General features: G+C 37.0%; 1 protein-coding gene across 1 annotated transcript in view; it reads right to left on the bottom strand.

The window, feature by feature from the left end:
• ARAP2 (ArfGAP with RhoGAP domain, ankyrin repeat and PH domain 2) overlaps nt 1-17,875 on the bottom strand; it is a 184,216-nt gene that overhangs the window by 150,048 nt on the left and 16,293 nt on the right. The window contains exon 6 of the mRNA XM_055086113.1: nt 3,995-4,064. Within this exon, the coding sequence (XP_054942088.1) occupies nt 3,995-4,064 (70 nt within the window). The remainder of the gene's footprint in view (nt 1-3,994; nt 4,065-17,875) is intronic.

Genomic DNA, 17,875 nt, shown 5'->3' with positions numbered 1-17,875 from the left:
CCGTGGGATCATCTGATCAGTAGTCTTTCCAAACTGACTGTGCATCTAACATCTATTTTCTCCATTACCTTTCACATAATCAGCATTGCATATTCTCTGAATGAATGAATCCTATGTCCAATCAATCACAATTATACAAACTCCGACAGCTCATTTTTAGTATTTTTCAAAATTCATTTTTTTAAACAACTCCACTGGCCTATACAGCCTACACCCTGATAAATTAATGCCTGATTTACTGCACACTCTCCTGATTTGCCTCCCTACTTTCAGCTTGTTTTCCCCTCTCACCTTCCCTGCATATTATTGTTCAAATGTTATTGTTGGAGAGAATAAAGGAAACATTCATGGAGGAGGAGAACAGGATGGGTCTTGAAGTTTGCACAGAATTTTCATGGATGGTAATGACTAATGAGATTCAGAGGGAAGAGCAAAACCATGGAGGTGAAAATACAGGAAAAGACACACAAGTTCTCCACAGTTGTACCAAGACACTGTTGAAAAAGGTCACTGCAAAGAAACACATGACATGATTGGCTTAACAAAGAAAACCCAATAAATGCAAGTGGGTTACAATGGCAATATTAGGCAATACTAGACCAGGAAGTGCTCTAGGAATTGACAGGAGGGAGAGAATGTCTCCCTATTGTCAGGCAACCTGAGAGATTCAAAGGGGCACAGCACCTTTGGGGACAGTGATACAGTCTCTCTGGCTGTAAGTTTGTAGTGGCTAAATCCAGACAGTGGAAAATCCAGAATATCCAGAAACATTTATTTACACTTTATCCCCCAGGTGATCTACTGTCAAACTGTAGTTTGCTTAAGAATTAGAAGAGCTTACAAAAATACATCTCTAGTGAGATAATTAACTATATGTTGAATAAAACATTACCATTAACCCATTTTTCAGTAGAAAAAAAAATGAAGCAGCATTGTAGAGAAAGACACAGGAATTTTAAAAAGGAGATTTTCCTTCTTCTAGATCTCTTCAAAGAGTTTAAAAAAAAAAACAAAACTCCTTAAAAACATAACTCACCAACATGCCTAAAATAACAATGTTGTTTAACGTTAGTACTTATGGAAGAGTAATAGAAAAATAAATTCCCCAAAAGTGATAAAAATGTACTTAAGAAGCGAAATACTATGCTACTTTAACCTCAGGAAGTTGTAGTTTCTCTAATGGCTCATCTATAATCTTTTCTGAGATTCTAAGATAAATCTCAAAATTTCCATTCTAACACACAATAAAGACAAAACAGGAAAAGAAAAAAAACTAAACTAAATGACACTAGGCTCAAAATGACTGCATTTTTTCAGTGTGTGAAATTTTCCTTAAGGAAAGAAATTCTAAAGCATCCCTTGAGCCTATAATACACAGATATCTAGGTCACGTTTGCCATTTATCTACCACTTTCAGACAATGAAATGACCACAGGGCAATTCTGCCCACAGCTGGGTAAGAACAGGGGTGAGTGAGATCTCTTGGCAGGTGACAAGATATCGAGGCTGTTGGGATGATGCCATTTTCAGTAATACAATGAAAAGGCCTTGCTGAGACATGACTGAGCAGCACTGAGGAAAGCAGAAGAAAACTAGGGGAACAGGCAACTCTGCAAACTACCTCCTGAAAGCCCAACCACAGGCTTCTCAAGTGCACATTTAAACACTAAAAGACACAACTCCTTGGTGCACAGGACCACAAAAACTGCACACCCAGCTGAGATAGAAGCTATGGCCACACTTATGCTCTGTGTTCACTGGCCTTGAAATCCCCTCTTCCCAGTCCACCAATCCATCCCTTTTGCCAGAAGGGTCACAACAGAAACCACGTCTCCTTTTAAGAAACACCCATCCTAGTGTTTTGGGGTTTTTTTGCCAACATGAAACCACTCATCTGAGTAGTAAAGGAATGGAATGCCATAGGAAACAACAATTTGAATTTTTTTTTAATTTTAATGTCAAGGTAAAGAATTTGTAATAATTCATCTTAACAAACTTTTTATCTCAATTTAAAACCAAGGCTGCATCGTTTTTATTGCATCAGTGTGGATAGGTGCTCAGCTCCTCACTACAGCTGAGATGAGCTTTTAAAGGACAAAGAGAGTGAGTCTGGTTGGACAGAGACACTAGAAATTCTCTCTCCTGAATGATAATGATATCAACACCAGCAGAGCCTGATGGCACAGAAGCCTGTCTCACTCCTGAATAGTTTTCTTCCTCATTTCAAGCAAACCAGAGAAGGGCACGGGTGCTAAAGAAAACCAGGGGTCAGATTGCATCAGATACAGAGACTACATTTTACCCACCCTAGGTTACAGAAATTGTCTCAAGATTCAAATGAACAAGCAAAATAAAAACAATAGCTAAGGCAGAAAACTAGCTTTTAAAAATGTTCATCCCATATCTTGCAAATGTCAAAGAGGTGTGTTTAAACCTATCTGATGCTTTAGCGGGATCACTGCAAAGAGAAACAATTAATACTTCTCTAAACTTTCTATTATTCTTAGTGTTATAGCATGCAGTGTGTATTACTTTCTGTCTAAAAGCATACGCTCTTCTTACTTGTAGCACTGAACAAACAATACATGAAAGGGAATCTAAATCTCTATTTGAGCCACAAATAACACCAATATTAGGCAGCGAAAAATCACTAAATAATGAGAAGATAATATTAGATTATAAACTATAAATAAGAGGATGTGGTTAACTGTTAAATCAATATATTAAAAGAATATATATAGTTAAGATTGTAAAATTATATGATTTTAACAAACCAAAAATACAGTCTATTTATTAGTTGCAACTTTTTAATTAAGGAAATTTTCAAACACATAGAAATTGAAAGATTAGTACAACGAACACTCATAACCTCAACTGGACAGTTGTTAACATTGCTATTTTTTGTTTTACCTAGCTATGCATGTGTGCATATATATATATATATACACACATATATATAATATACATATATAGAGGGTATATATAGATAGGTAACATTTGAAAGACATTTGCATATATAATGACACTTCACCCCTAAATATTTCAGCCTACATCTCCTAAGAATAAAGACATTCTCATTCCTAAGGAGAAGGACATGATCAAAATAGTATCATGTTGTTAAGACTCAACTGCCTAAAGAATATATTGTAACCACTTGCACATCAAGATATTCGGTGTGCTCTAACTCCAAACACAACCTTCTCAGCTTCGTCTCCCACTAGTCTCCCAAACATACTCTATTTTCCAATCAGAGAATCTGGGCATCTCATTGTTCTCTCTGCTATCAAGTCCTGTTCTTTCTAGTTTCTCTACGTACAAACATTCTTCTTTCTTCAAAATTCATGGCCATTAGAAATCTCATGCAAGAAGCGTTCCTTGATTCTTCCACACCCCTTCCAGAGGACAAAATAACCTCTCCTTGCTTTGCCATTTTCTACTTGTGGTGTCATTTTGTAAACATTTTTGAGCACCCTCTAGGATAAAGGCAATTTCTTATGTATCTGCATATCACTTAGAGCAAATACTGTAGTTTGTAGGAGATATTCCATAAATAATTGTTAGATACTTAAGTTTTAAAAAAATCTCAATTTTATATGTCTGGGAAAAGTTAAACTATGGAAAGAGTTAAGTGTTTTATCCTATGCAAATTATTTTCATGTTGATAATCCAACTCCTATTCTTTTTTTTTTTTTTTTTTTTTTTTTGTGGTATTGCGGGCCTCCCTCTGTTGTGGCCTCTCCCGTTGCGGAGCGCAGGCTCCGGACGCGCAGGCTCAGCGGCCATGGCTCACGGGCCCAGCCGCTCCGCGGCATGTGGGATCCTCCCAGACCGGGGCGCGAACCCAGTTCCCCTGCATCGGCAGGCGGACGCGCAACCACTGCGCCACCAGGGAAGCCCCCAACTCCTATTCTTAAAGAACAAATTACGTGCTTAGTTTATTGAAGTACACTCAGCATGCGTAGGACAATCTTTGCAAACTGTAAAACGTACTTACCTTATCGTTATTGTAATAAGAAATGCTAAGGCCATCAAATTTCACCCATCTCTTCTGAAACATGCGTTTTCTGTAAAACGTATGAAATTGTCATTTTACATTTAAGAACCATGCACTTGGATTTTAAATACATTTGTAATACAGAACTGTGTTGAGTACATTCCAATTTGATAGTAAGCAGTGAAGAAAACAGTAGGCTATGACAATGTACAGTGCTGGCAACGGTACAAAGGAAAGGAAGTATGTACAATGACACTTTCTAATCAGTTGACCTAGGTGTTTTTAAAAAAGAATACTGCTAACAGTGTCATCATTTTTTAAAAGGTAACTTGCAGTGTCATCATCCACATCGGTAAGGTTGAGTGGAAAACAAAGTGTGGTCAGAAACACTATCATGGCACCCATATCCCTTAAAGGAGATAATTCCTCAATGAAGATAACATAAATTTTTATCCTTCATTAAGCTTATAACATTTTATCTTATTTTTAAAAAATTTTTGCTTTGGGGCATGCATAATATTTTGCTAAAATAACAAAGCTTTGTCAATTGGATTTACATAGATATATTATTTAATTCTGATCAAATAAGCTGAAAAGGCCCTGACTAAATATGGAGAATCATTTGCAATCATCCAAAATTCATTGAAACATTAACATTTTGAGAAAAAGAATCATATGAAAGGCAAATGCAGTTTAAAATGGTTACTGACACGAGAAACAAAGCAAAATAATGTCATCATATGTTCCCTATTTAGGCATAAAGGAGAAAAAGATTTTCTGACTATATAAGGGAAAAGTGAAGACCCATTTCTAGTTGGGCTTGTTTTTGTTTTTTGTTTCAGTCCCCTTCCCCAAAGTCAGACAATCCTAAAGGTTTTGAATGTCTTATTCTCTCTGCGACTCTCAGTGTGAACTGATACAATCTAGATACTTTTAGCCTTTATCACAGATAATATATGAAAACTAACTTCCTGTTTAAAAAAACAGTTATCTCAAATAGGTAGATAACCGCGTCTACCTTTTCCTTTTGCAGTTTTCTAACATGTTTAAGATAAGGAAATGGTATAGCTTTCTGTGGTTTTCAGAAGACTTAAAGGTAGAAAAAGCACCTCAGAAAGTGTGGAGAACTTGTCTTCTGGGCTCTTTCCTGGGCCACACACACCTACTACTCTAGTGAAATACAGCAAGCTGCCCACATTGATCATTAGCCGAATTATTCTGCTTAAGATAAAATTAGAGCAAATCTGATCAAACTGAAAAAGGTTTCAAGATTCATTGGTATGGACAACACTTTCACATATAAGCACTGAATTAATCATGAAGTAATAAGAACATAAGACCTTACAATTATATAACTACAACTAACGACCCAGCCCTCTTTCCATCTTACTCCCTCGCCCTTCTGCTTCTTTTTAACTTCCCTTGGCCTGTCATGTGTTCTCTTAACCTTGCAACATCCAACAGTGTCAGTTTTCATTTCCTTCACTGACTCAAGGGTTCTTCAAGTTGCCAGCATTAAGTTACAAGGTAAAGAAATACTAAGCAAACACACAGTCATTATACTTTGAATAAAAACACTTAGCACTCATTTCATACTGATCTCTGTCACACTTAAAGGCAGGTGAGCAGACATCTTCCCACACAATCTCAACAGTAATTCTATAAATCAAAATTTTGTTTTAGGCCCACCTTACATGGTGAATAGCAGTAAGCTAGAGCTCAGTAGTACACATAATCTTCCATTTTAGAATAAAAATAATCAACATCTGTGGGAGATAACGGCCTTAGGACCTTCCATTACCCCTCTAATTCCTTTGCTAACTACTCCTTAACTTTCAGAGTTCCACCTAAACCACCTATACAGACACTCCTTCCCTGATGAGCCAATCCAAAGCAAGTCACAAAGCTGTCCTCTCAAAGCACCCTCTCCTTTTCCTCATAGCACTTAACACAATCTCTAATTACATGTTTGTTTAGTTGCTTGATGTCTCCCACACCAAGGATGTTTCACTCTCTACTCCATGATCAGCAACTAACACAGAGACACATATGGCACTAAAAAAGAATCTGTTCAATGAAAGAGTGACATGATTAAGCACATATCCCCTTAGCAAAAAACAGCCAGATGACAGATAAAACCTCAAATGACCAGAACTCAAATAACAAACATATTTTAAAAGAAAGGCTGCCAGAAGGCGAGAAAACTTCCGAAACCTCAGAGTTAGATTCGAAGTTTCAAAATGTGCCAAAGCTGGAAGTGAAAAAAAGTTTAGAACCTACTTTTTTTTTTTTATTTATTTTTGGCTGTGTTTGGTCTTCATTGTGGGCTTTCTCTAGTTGTGGCGAGCGGGGGCTGCTCTTTGTTGTGGTGTGCGGGCTTCTCATTACAGCGGCTTCTCTTGTTGCAGAGCAAGGGCTCTAGGCACGCAGGCTTCAGTAGTTGCAGCTCGCAGCCTCAGTAGTTGTGGCTCGCAGGCTCTAAAGCGCAAGCTCAGTAGTTGTGGCGCACGGGCTTAGTTGCTCCGCGGCATGTGAGATCTTCCCGGACCAGGCCTCGAACCCGTGGTCCCCTGCATTGGCAGGCGGATTCTTACCACTGCGCCACCTGGGAAGTCCCTAGAACCTACTTTAACATGTCTTACTTAAGATGATTTAGTTGCGGCCACTTGGACTCAAAGTTTTCTTAGAATTCCATCACCATCTGGATAGACAGTTTGAGGTCTGAGGCATCATCCAGGAACTTAACATTCATGTCCACAGGAAAATGAGAAGGAGAGGAGGGAGGGCAGACAGCTCAGAGATGAGTCAGAGATGCTGCCATGTGACAAGCGACATTTCTCTTCTCAGGCACTGACTACAAACCACACACTGGATGCTTGGCTTTCTGAAGAAAGCCAACCAAAACGTTAGCCTCTGAGAGACTTAATTCCTAAGATATTCCCCCCAACTATTTTTTAATTTTCTCAGCTACCGGGTGACTATTAGATGTGTTCAGCCATTTTATTTTTATTTATTTATTTTTTTTGTGGTATGCGGGCCTCCCTCTGTTGTGGCCTCTCCCGTTGCGGAGCACAGGCTCCGGACGCGCAGGCTCAGCGGCCATGGCTCACGGGCCCAGCCGCTCCGCGGCATGTGGGATTCTCCCAGACCGGGGCGCGAACCCGGTTCCCCTGCATCGGCAGGCGGACGTGCAACCACTGCGCCACCAGGGAAGCCCCTGTTCAGCCATTTTAACCGAATATTTTGAAAGGTTAAATCTGTTTAATAATCTATGGAAGGACAGGTAAATAAGACAAATCCCAGCCCACGTTGAAATGGAATGAGAGTGTGGCCACTGAAAAATCAAATGTTCTGTAGCTGGAGAGAGCCACTCTCCTATCCTGCCGTTAAAACATTACTTCTGCTACCATTCATTCATCCAGTCAGCCATCAGATCTGTGGGTATCTATTCTGTGGACACTATCCTCCAGCCATACTGCCTCCTCTGTCTAGATGCTTTCTTGCCTCGTGGCCTTCCCATAAGCCATTTTCTTCATTGGAATGCTCCCTGCCTGCTCCTGACCTGGCTGGCTCCTTATCCTTGAGATCTCGGCTCAAAAGTCATTCCCCCAAGTGGCCACCATTGAGTAACACATAGACCCTTCAGGTTCCTTTGGTCTCTTGCTCCATTTCTTTACTTAATGACACTTAGCAGAATTTGCAATTATATATTTGTTTTGTGTCCTCCACCTCCCATACTAGATATTGAGATCCTTGAGTGCAGAAACCATTTGTTTTTTTCATCAATGTAAAACCAGCAACTACCACAGTTTCTGGCATATAAAATATGCTAAATATCTAGTGAATAAACTAACAAATACATATATTTCTCATTGCAAGATGCTTCCTCAAATTTTCATGTTATCTATAGAGAAAACAAATACTACTAACAAAACCACTTCACCCTTAATTTCATTTTTTGCTTTTTTCAAGTACAAAGATCAGAATTTTTATATGACAAAAGCTTTGTAATTCATCATTAATTTCCATGTAATTTTAAAATACATTTTATAGTTAAATATTTTTTAAATGTATTCTTTAACATGTGTGTATTTTGTACCTTCCTATTTAAAAATTCAAATTAATAAATGTTTCTAAAACTAAATTTATATAAACATGTTTAATCTATTTTGCTCATTAAATGTGTCAAGATTCAATTAGTTATTTTCTGCATGTGAACTTCAATACTGAATGCTAATAATTGGCTAATTAAAGATAAGAACTTATACTTAGATCCTTTCTCACAATTCATCTTTCTAGCAAATGGAAACTTGAATTTAAATTGTTAAACTCAATAAATTAATCAAAATTTCAACTATTGATACATAAAAGGGAAAGCTTAAGAAGCACTGTTTCTAAATTTCAATAAAATTTTAAATTAAAAAAATTGGTGAATAGTAAATTTTTAAGAATTATCTTTTCTGTACCAGAGTTAAATATTTTTCTCACGTATTTATAAAAATCTACTGATACCAGGCAACTAAATCCAGTGTAATTATGTAAAATTAATCTATTACACACAATTAGAGGTTTCTAAAGTACTTTAAATGCTTTCTCTGACATGTTATGTCTTTCCCTTAAATTTCAATTAACAATTTATTTAGTAAATGTTAAAAAAAAAACAGTATAAAATACAGTGTCACTCTAGTCTGTGTTCCTACTATCACATGACACAAATTAGAACTGACTAATGGATTATTATACAGAGAAGAGATTTTAAAGCCTGTCAATAAAGAACTTATTTGGCACAGTAATCTTGATAATAAAAACAACACTTATATAGTGCTTTGTTCTAGGCACTGTTGCAAGCCATATACAAACATTAATTCATTCAATCCTCCAAACAATCATATGAGGCAAGTAATATTATTATTCCCATTTTACAGATGAAGCCACAGAAGAGCTGGCAGGTTAAATAATTTGCCCAAGTCACAGAACTGATAAAGATCAATTCTGTGAGTCAAATCCAGGCAGTCTGGTCCCAAAGTCTATGCTCTTAACAACTACACAAAACAGACTCTGGTACATTTTATGGCAAAGCACCCTCAATATCCCTTTAGGTAGCAATAACATTTGACCTCTTCCCATTTAATATGTGAGTTCAATTCTGCAAAGTGCTTCAGAATTCCTTCGGGAAAAAAAGGTAAAGTAGACGTGAAAAATATTAGCCTAGGTTTTATCCTATTTTGTTTTTAGGGTTCTAAAGGAAAACACTTCTTTGAGAAGCTTTTTTAGAATAATTCATAAGGCATGTGTGGTGCTATTGAATGGATTTCTATAAGCACTTCCCTTGAGCTCTAGTAGGGCAGGTTGTGTAAAGTTTCAACTGCTATCATAAATACAGCCTTGCCACTGGTGTCAGTTTTTGTTGTCTCAAAAACTGTGTGTCTTAAAAATTCTTTTTTAACAACAGTGTATATACAAACAATTACATCTCTATTCATGAAGTATATACATGAAGGCACTCCTGTTTAATTTCAATCCTAAGTGCCAGAAGTGTTTTTTTCTTTAAAGATTACCATCTTTTAGCTTTAAAAATACTAAAGGTCTTCCCTGGTGGCACAGTGGTTGAGAATCCGCCTGCCGATGCAGGGGACACGGGTTCGTGCCCCGGTCCGGGAAGATCCCACATGCCGCAGAGCGGCTGGGCCTGTGAGCCATGGCCGCTGAGCCTGTGCGTCCGGAGCCTGCACTCCACAACGGGAGAGGCCACAACAGTGAGAGGCCCGCGTACCGAAAAAAAAAAAAAAAAAAAACTACAAAATTGGATAAGCATGCTAACCAATGATATTATTTTAAAGTGGCAGAGGCTACCAAACTGTCATCTTCAAATATCACATAACCGAAATGAACCTCAAAGTAACTAAGTCAAATTTATGGCTTTTATTAATCATGGTATTTTAATCATCAAAAAATACTTCTCAATTATTCTAAACAATATCTAAGAAAAAAAGATATCACAGACATGCTGTTCCAGATTCACCTGCCTTGTTTACATAATCCTGAAGAATTATATGCATATTTTATCTTATTTTCTACTCTAACCCTAACTAGACTCAATATTTTTTAGAACTACTACAATTTCCAAAAGTACAGATTTTTGTTTGTTTATCTAATTACTCATTTTCTATTTAGTTATTTTATCTCATTACTCTGAAGTATGAGGCTTTTAAATGCTGCAGTATTATATGACCCAGCAATCCCACTCCTGGGCATATACCTAGAGAAAACCATAATTCAAAAAGACACATGCACCCCAATGTTCATTGCAGCACTATTTACAATAGCCAGGACATGGAAGCAACCTAAATGTCCATCAACAGACAAATGGATAAAGAAGATGTGCGAAATATATACAATGGAGTATTACTCAGCCATAAAAAAGAATGAAATTGGGTCATTTGTAGAGACGTGGATGGACCTAGAGACTGTCATACAGAGTGAAGTAAGTCAGAAAGAGAAAAACACATATTATATGTATATGTATATTATATGTATAAAATAGATAAATAATAAGAACCTACTGTATAAAAAATAAATTAAATTAAATTTTAAAAAATAGTAAATGCTGCAGTATTAGTTATGAAGTATTTTATAGACACACATCCAGGAATTATAATATTTCTAGAAAATATCAGCCCTTTTTTCTAAACTGTATTTCCTCACTCTTAAGTAAACCAAAAATGATTGTTTCCAAGATTATATGAACCAAAATGAGTTGGGGCCAAAAAACAAAACAAAACAAAAATTTTCTGAAATCCCAGCTTCCATTTCTGCTTTAAATGAGAAAAAACAAATTTTAAGATAAAATCTCAAGTACTAAAAGGAGTTTTAGAAGCCAATGATAAAGCACGAATTTTAATGTGTGACTTCCAACTTTTACAATATTCACAAAGAGCTTTGTGCTTACATGACATGGTATATGAAAAACCACGTTAAAAGACTCAGACCTCTTTATTTTATGGAGTCATACTCTGTTAAAAAAACAAAAAATCCAACATGAAACCAGCTTCTAGTTAAGACAACCAATGAAAAGTTTGCATTTATCTCTACTCCTCCTAAAACCTCAAAGGATTAAAAAACAAATAAAAATAAATAAATAACTACAAGCCAACACTGACTGGAAAAGTAAATGATAGCATCAGTATCAAGAAATCAGTAAAGCCTAAGAAGGGATAGGAACTAACTCAGGAGGTTTCAGAGAACTGATTGCTAAGCCTGCAAGAGATCAAATTGAGAGGAAAAACCAATTTACTCACAAAATTTCAGAAGGTCTCAGGAGATACAGGCACAAGTAAATCTGGAAGTGACTATGAAGGAGAGGGGGTGCTGAGAATAGAAGACTTGTTGAAAGGCAATTAAAGAGATAAACTTGCACCCCTCACCACTCCATCGCAGAATCCCTCCCTTACTTCTCAGCTGGAAAACTGCCCCTCCTCTTCCTCAACAGGATAATAGGGTTTTATTCACTGGAGAAGATCAAACAGGGGTCTCTGGACTGGGAGACTCAGACTAGGCTAAAGGTAGGGGACAGCATTAAAAACAGTAGAATCATGTCTATATCATAAATATTTATACTCAAAGTCCACATTCCCCTACTGAGCTCCCAAAAAGCCGTTAACCACTCTTACCACCCTCAATAAGGAGATTCATTTAAAAGATACTGGCATGAGGAGTCCCCAAGGAAACACATTAGGAAAGCCTAGCAAGATCATCTTACAAGAAATAGATAGAAAGACCCATCAGGGCCTGATCCAATCAGCTTTGTAGGATCTCATTTTAAATGAACAGCCCAAACAGAGACTCATTCATGAAAGGAAGAGGCAATAGATACGGCAAACTTCACTGTTGTCTTATTCTAAGAAACAGCCACAACAGCCCCAACATTCAGCAACTACCACCCTAATCAGCGAGGAGCCATCAACACTGAGGCAAGACTCTCCACTAGCAAAAAGATTATGACTTGCCGAAGGCTCAGATGAAGGTTAGCATTTTTTGGCAATAAATTTTTTTTTAATTAAAAAAATTAAAAGCCCAAGATTAACAAAACATTTGAGGAAAACATCTCTAAGGTAAAAGATGGGGAAGAAACACTCCTCCAAAAAATTGAAAGAAACAGACACTACAGGAAAAGAAAGCTTCAAAACACTTATTAATAGCCATAGAAAGATAACAGAATATATTATGTCCATGGAACAATAACAGTGCATTATAAGACAAACAGTAAAAAGAAAGAAAGTGCTTTCTACATTAAATATAGGACAACAAAAAACAAAAGTGGGTTAGAAAATACAAGCTAAATAAGCTTTCTTAGGGGGCTGTACGATAGTGAAATTGATATGTGTATGTATTTTAATTAATTCACAAATTCATAGTTCTGAGGAAGAATTTGTGGATAAATGAATTTTAAGTACATAAAAAACTAAGCAAACCAAAATGAATTAATAATTATTAACTCCAAGGAAAACTAAAGGTTGCAAATGAAAGAAAAATTAATCATAATATGTTGCAAAGCTCAAATATGAGTAGCATTTACATAGATATTAAGAGTATAAAACTAAATACAGATATAATGTAGACATTTTATATGGCTACTTTAAAAGAATGATTAGATGGGAACTGTGTCTACGCAGGGGGGACAGTGGGTGAAAATGAATAAACATTATATTCCACGGTAGTGTCTCAACAGCTAATTACTAACACTGAAGAGTCAGAAAGAAACAGTATGAAAAAATTATTAAGATAAACAAAGTAACCCTCAGAATGGGAGAAAATATTTGCAAATGAAACAACATTCAAAGGATTAATCTCCAAAACATACAAACAGCTCATGGAGCTCAATATCAAAAAAACAAACAACCCAATTAAAAAATGGGCAGAAGACCTAAATAGACAATTTACCAAGGAAGACATACAGATGGCCAAGAAGCACATGAAAAGATGCTCAACATCACTAATTATTAGAGAAATGCAAATCAAAACTACAATGAGGTATCACTTCACACCGGTCAGAATGGCCATTATTAAAAAATCTAGAGAATGGCCATCATAAAAAAATCTACAAACAATAAATGCTGGAGAGGGTGTGGAGAAAAGGGAACCCTGTTGCACTGTTGGTGGGAATGTAAATTGATACAACCACTATGGAAAACAGTATGGAGGTTCCTTAAGAAACTAAAAATAGAACTACCATATGACCCAGCAATCCCACTACTGGGCATAAACCCCGAGAAAACCATAATTCCAAAAGAGACATGTACCGCATGTTCAATGCAGCTCTATTTACAATAGCCAGGACGCTGAATCAACCTAAATGTCCATCGACAGATGAATGGATAAAGAAGATGTGGCACATATATACAAAGGAATATTACTCAGCCATAAAAAGAAACACAATTGAGTTATTTGTAGTGAGGTGGATGGACCTAGAGTCTGTCACACAGAGTGAAGTAAGTCAGAAAGAGAAAAATAAATAACGTATGCTAACGCATATATATGGAATCTAAAAAAAAAAAAATGGTACTGATGAACCTAGTGGCTGGGCAAGAATAAAGACATAGACATAGAGAATGGATTTGAGGACACAGGTGGGAGGGGGAAGCTGGGGCAAAGTGAAAGTAGCATCAACATATATACACTACCAAATGTAAAATAGTTGGCTGGTGGGAAGCAGCAGCATAGCACAGGGAGATCAGCTTGGCGCTTTGTGATGACCTGGAGGGGTGGGATAGGGAGGGTGGGAAGGAGGCTCAAGAGGGAGGGGATATGGGGACGTGTATGCATATGGCTGATTCACTCTGGTGTACAACAGAAACTAACACAGCATTGTGAAGCCATTATACTCCAATAAAGATGTATTAAAAAAAAAAAAGATTAAAAAGTACCAAAAGAAACTACTAAAGAAAGTAGAAAGTGGCTGCCTCTTGTGATAAAGTGGGAGAAGAGGAAAACTGCTTTTTTCCCTCCAGTTTTACTGAGATATAATTGACATACCACACCATATAAGTTTAAGGTGCACAGCATAATGATCTGATTTACATACATCATGAAATGATTATCACAGTAAGTTTAGTGAACATCTATCATCTCATACAAATGTGACATTAAATGTAAAAAAAAATCTCGTGATGGGAACTCTTAGGTTTTACTCTCTTAACAACTTTCATATAGAACATACAGCAGTGTTCATTATATCTATCATGTTATATATTACAAGTACTTATTTATCTTATAAACTGGAAGTTTGGACCTTTTGACTGTCTTTATCCAACTTCCCCTCTCCCCAGCTATTTTTCCTTAATAAGCCATGCAGAACTTTCAGACGCTTTAAACCATGTGCTTTTATAACCACTAAAAAACTTAATTTTGAAAGTTTAATGTGAACACATGATTTCTTTACCTTATAGTTGCCAAGGTAAGAACTGACTAGAACTTACTTTTGGTAACATTATCAAAGGTCACCTGAAATGAAATGATGCTCTTCTGAAAAGAAAGCAAGCTGAGGTTTACTGAGCCCTGCTTAAGGGGCTCTGTATTCAGACCCAATGTTACCTACTTTTCCAACTGATCCCACAGAGGAAGCCTTGACCTTACACTTTTATGTGTGGGAAATAGCGGTTCTGAGACATTGAGTCACAGCAAATGAGCGATAGCTTGACAATTCTAATTTCTGTCTTGATTCCAACACCCTCATTCACTTCTCTGCAGCTAGACTGACTGAAATTAGCCATGTTATTTTAATAACCACTAAAACTAAGAATGTTTTCCTCAAATTACAAATAAAATATGGAAGCCTTTTATTTGCTTGGCATGGTCTTCACAAGTTATGTATGATTTGAGAGAAAAGGCCAACTAGTTCACCAGTAAAAAAAAGATACTTTTTATCAGAGATTTAAGATTCAACTTTAAGTTCAACACAGTGATATAGAAAAACCTGGTCAGATAGAGAGACTTGTCAACTTTCCACTACAACTACTTTTCACTGAAAGTCTGGCCGCAGGACAGCACTCCCAGAAGGCTTGAGGCCCTCACACACTTATGGAGCAGGTGGAAAACTGCTCCACTAAAGCAGCCTTGGAGATTCTGGGCACAGGCTGGAAAGTCAGCCACTGACAAAGGAACCAATAGTATAAGTTCTGATCTCCCTCCAAGTCATGGGTGGCTTCTAAGTGATCTCTCAACCACTGTTTGGAATTTGACCCCTTTTTTGGTATTTGATCACTGGCTTTTTCATTTTCCCTAGTTCTGTGTTCAACGTGGACATGTAATTCTCTGGCAGTTTCTCCCTCCTGGTCCTACAGCCTAACTTGCATCTTCCATAAAATAACCTCAACTAACCCCTCTATTTATCTCATAGACTTCAGGACATCCAGATATCACCGACATCAGTGCCTTTTCACTCCCTCTAGCCTGAAAAGTATTTCATCTAAAAACGCCAGTTGAAACGGTATCCATTTTCCGAAGGTCAGTCGAGCTGCTATTTCTGCTCCTTAGAAGATCTCTGAAGAAATGTTTTCTCAACCCCTCTGTAACCTCATGATTCTGTACTCTGTGGACCTTTCTGTACCAATTATTATACGTTGTCTTTCAATTTTATTTTTATTTGTATTTTTTTCTGCCCAAAGTGGAAGATACAAAACGGGCCAGGAACACATCTTGCTTATCCTTGTATTCGTCCAGAAATTCTTGAGCATATTATATACACAAATTTCTGAGTTAACCTTGCGTGTTCAGCTCCTGCTGTCCCAGACTCACATTACCACACAATGCTCCTGCTTAAAAACATTAATTTTTTAAAAGAGGAATTTAGCTGAGTAAGAAAAAAAGTTCTAAAACATCTTGTCAAGTAAAAATATGATTTCCTCAAGATATATTGCAGTTTTTATAACTATGCTCAGTGCGTGATACCAAACACACAAACATCTTTAGAAAACAGCAGGTTAAAAAGTCAAAAGCGTTCCCTAGTTGCAGATATTCTTGGATATTTCAATACGTGGTTCTCCTAGAAGGGGTGTGGCACATTCAACCATGTTCTCTTTGATTTACAGAAACACAGGATTCTTTCTCTGAGTTGCATATTCAGGAAATTCTGGAATAAATACTATCCAGTCTTCCATATTTGCATCTACTCAGACTTGCTGAAAAGCTTGAGCTTATTAGTTGCACATAGGAAAGGGGAAGGAAAGAGACTTGTTTTTTTATCTTCAAAACCCAGTGAGGTTTTTTTAACGCAAGACCATTTATTAAGTTTCTCATCTGCCTCACCTGTTTGAAACACTAACAAACCCAAGTTCAACATTTTATCAAGTTTCTTCCGTACAATTTTTTAAACCAACAGTATAAGGCTATATTATAATTAGATCATTCGAATAGTTAAATAAATGTTCATACTTTAAGCTCAGCTGGAAATGTTTCCATATTTCTCTAGTTGCATGGTGTTATACAATTATTTTCTTACTAAATATTGGGCAGTTTTCACATACTGTGCATTGATTCAGAACTGGCACTTCCATTTCAAAGCAAACAGACAATCACATGAGTAAATCCAGATTATGAATTTGATTACTTTGTTTAATGTCACTCGTGACTGAGTACAGTTTCCAACACTATTCGGAGAAGGATAACCAAGTATGGCTGTGTGTGTGTGTGTGTGTGCGTGCGTGCGTGCGTGTGTGTGTGTGTGTGGCATATCTTGTGGGATCTTAGTTCCCTGACCAGGGATTGAACCCGAGCCCACAGCAGTGAGAGCACAGAGTCCTAAATACTGGACAGAACAGGGAATTCCCACTATTTGTTTTTAAACTGTGTTTTGACAACACATGTACTCACATACAGAAAACAGCAGGTTAAAAAGTCAAAAGGGTTTCCTATATGTCTATAGGGGGAAACAGAATTTAAATAAACGCACTGAGAGTTCACTGCTCTGTTAATGTACACCAGCACTATCAACGGCACCAGCAGATTTCCAACCAATACAGTGTCTGGAGTTTAGTTTTTACTACAAGATCCCTATAAATTAAAAAATAGCTGTTTTAGAAAGATTGAAAGAAAAAACGATGTCTAATACTAGGTTTTTTTTACTAATTCATTCAACAACAAACACTAAGAATATCTACCACTTGCTAGGCAACCTTCTAGCTGCCGAGGATACCAGAGTAAACAAAAACCAATATAGATGACTGTCCCCATGGAGCATATATGCAAGAAATAAATCATCAAGTGTATAAGCTATGAGAAAAATAATTAAGGGACTGATGGGGTGGTGAGGGAGGGGCAGTGACAATATTAACTTTGGTGTTCAGGGATTCATGCAAAGGAGACTTTAGAGCAAGAACTTGAGGGAGGTAAGGTACAAGTCATGCTGCTCTCTGGGTATGAGCATTCAGGGCAGAAAGAAGAACAAGTTCAAAGGTACCCAAAGAGAGATCCTGATTTTATTATGTCTAGATTTGATAGAATAACGAAGTAGTTTCCTTGTTCCGTAATCTATCAGGTTATAATTTTTGATGTGGGGCCCAAAGGAGATGGAGGAAGCTGGTATAAGATTTCGGCCAACCCTCAAATCTGTTTTATGCTACTATGGCCCACAAGCCAAACCTGGTCCATTAAATGCGTTTATAAATAAAGTTTTTTTGAAACACAGCCTCATTCATCAGTTTACACATTCTCTGTGGCTGCTTTCATGCTATAACTGCAGAGTTGCTGAGCTCCCACAGACACCATATGGCTGTAAAGATTAAAGTATTTATTATCTGACCCTTTACAGAAAAAGTGTGCTAATACTTTCTCTGTGGAATTCAGAATGCCATCAAAATCAGTGCTACCTGCACCAAAGAGACATGC

This window comes from Physeter macrocephalus, chromosome 7 (assembly GCF_002837175.3).
Source record: "Physeter macrocephalus isolate SW-GA chromosome 7, ASM283717v5, whole genome shotgun sequence".
Taxonomy (NCBI): domain Eukaryota; kingdom Metazoa; phylum Chordata; class Mammalia; order Artiodactyla; family Physeteridae; genus Physeter; species Physeter macrocephalus.
This window is presented reverse-complemented; position numbering and strand designations above follow the sequence as displayed.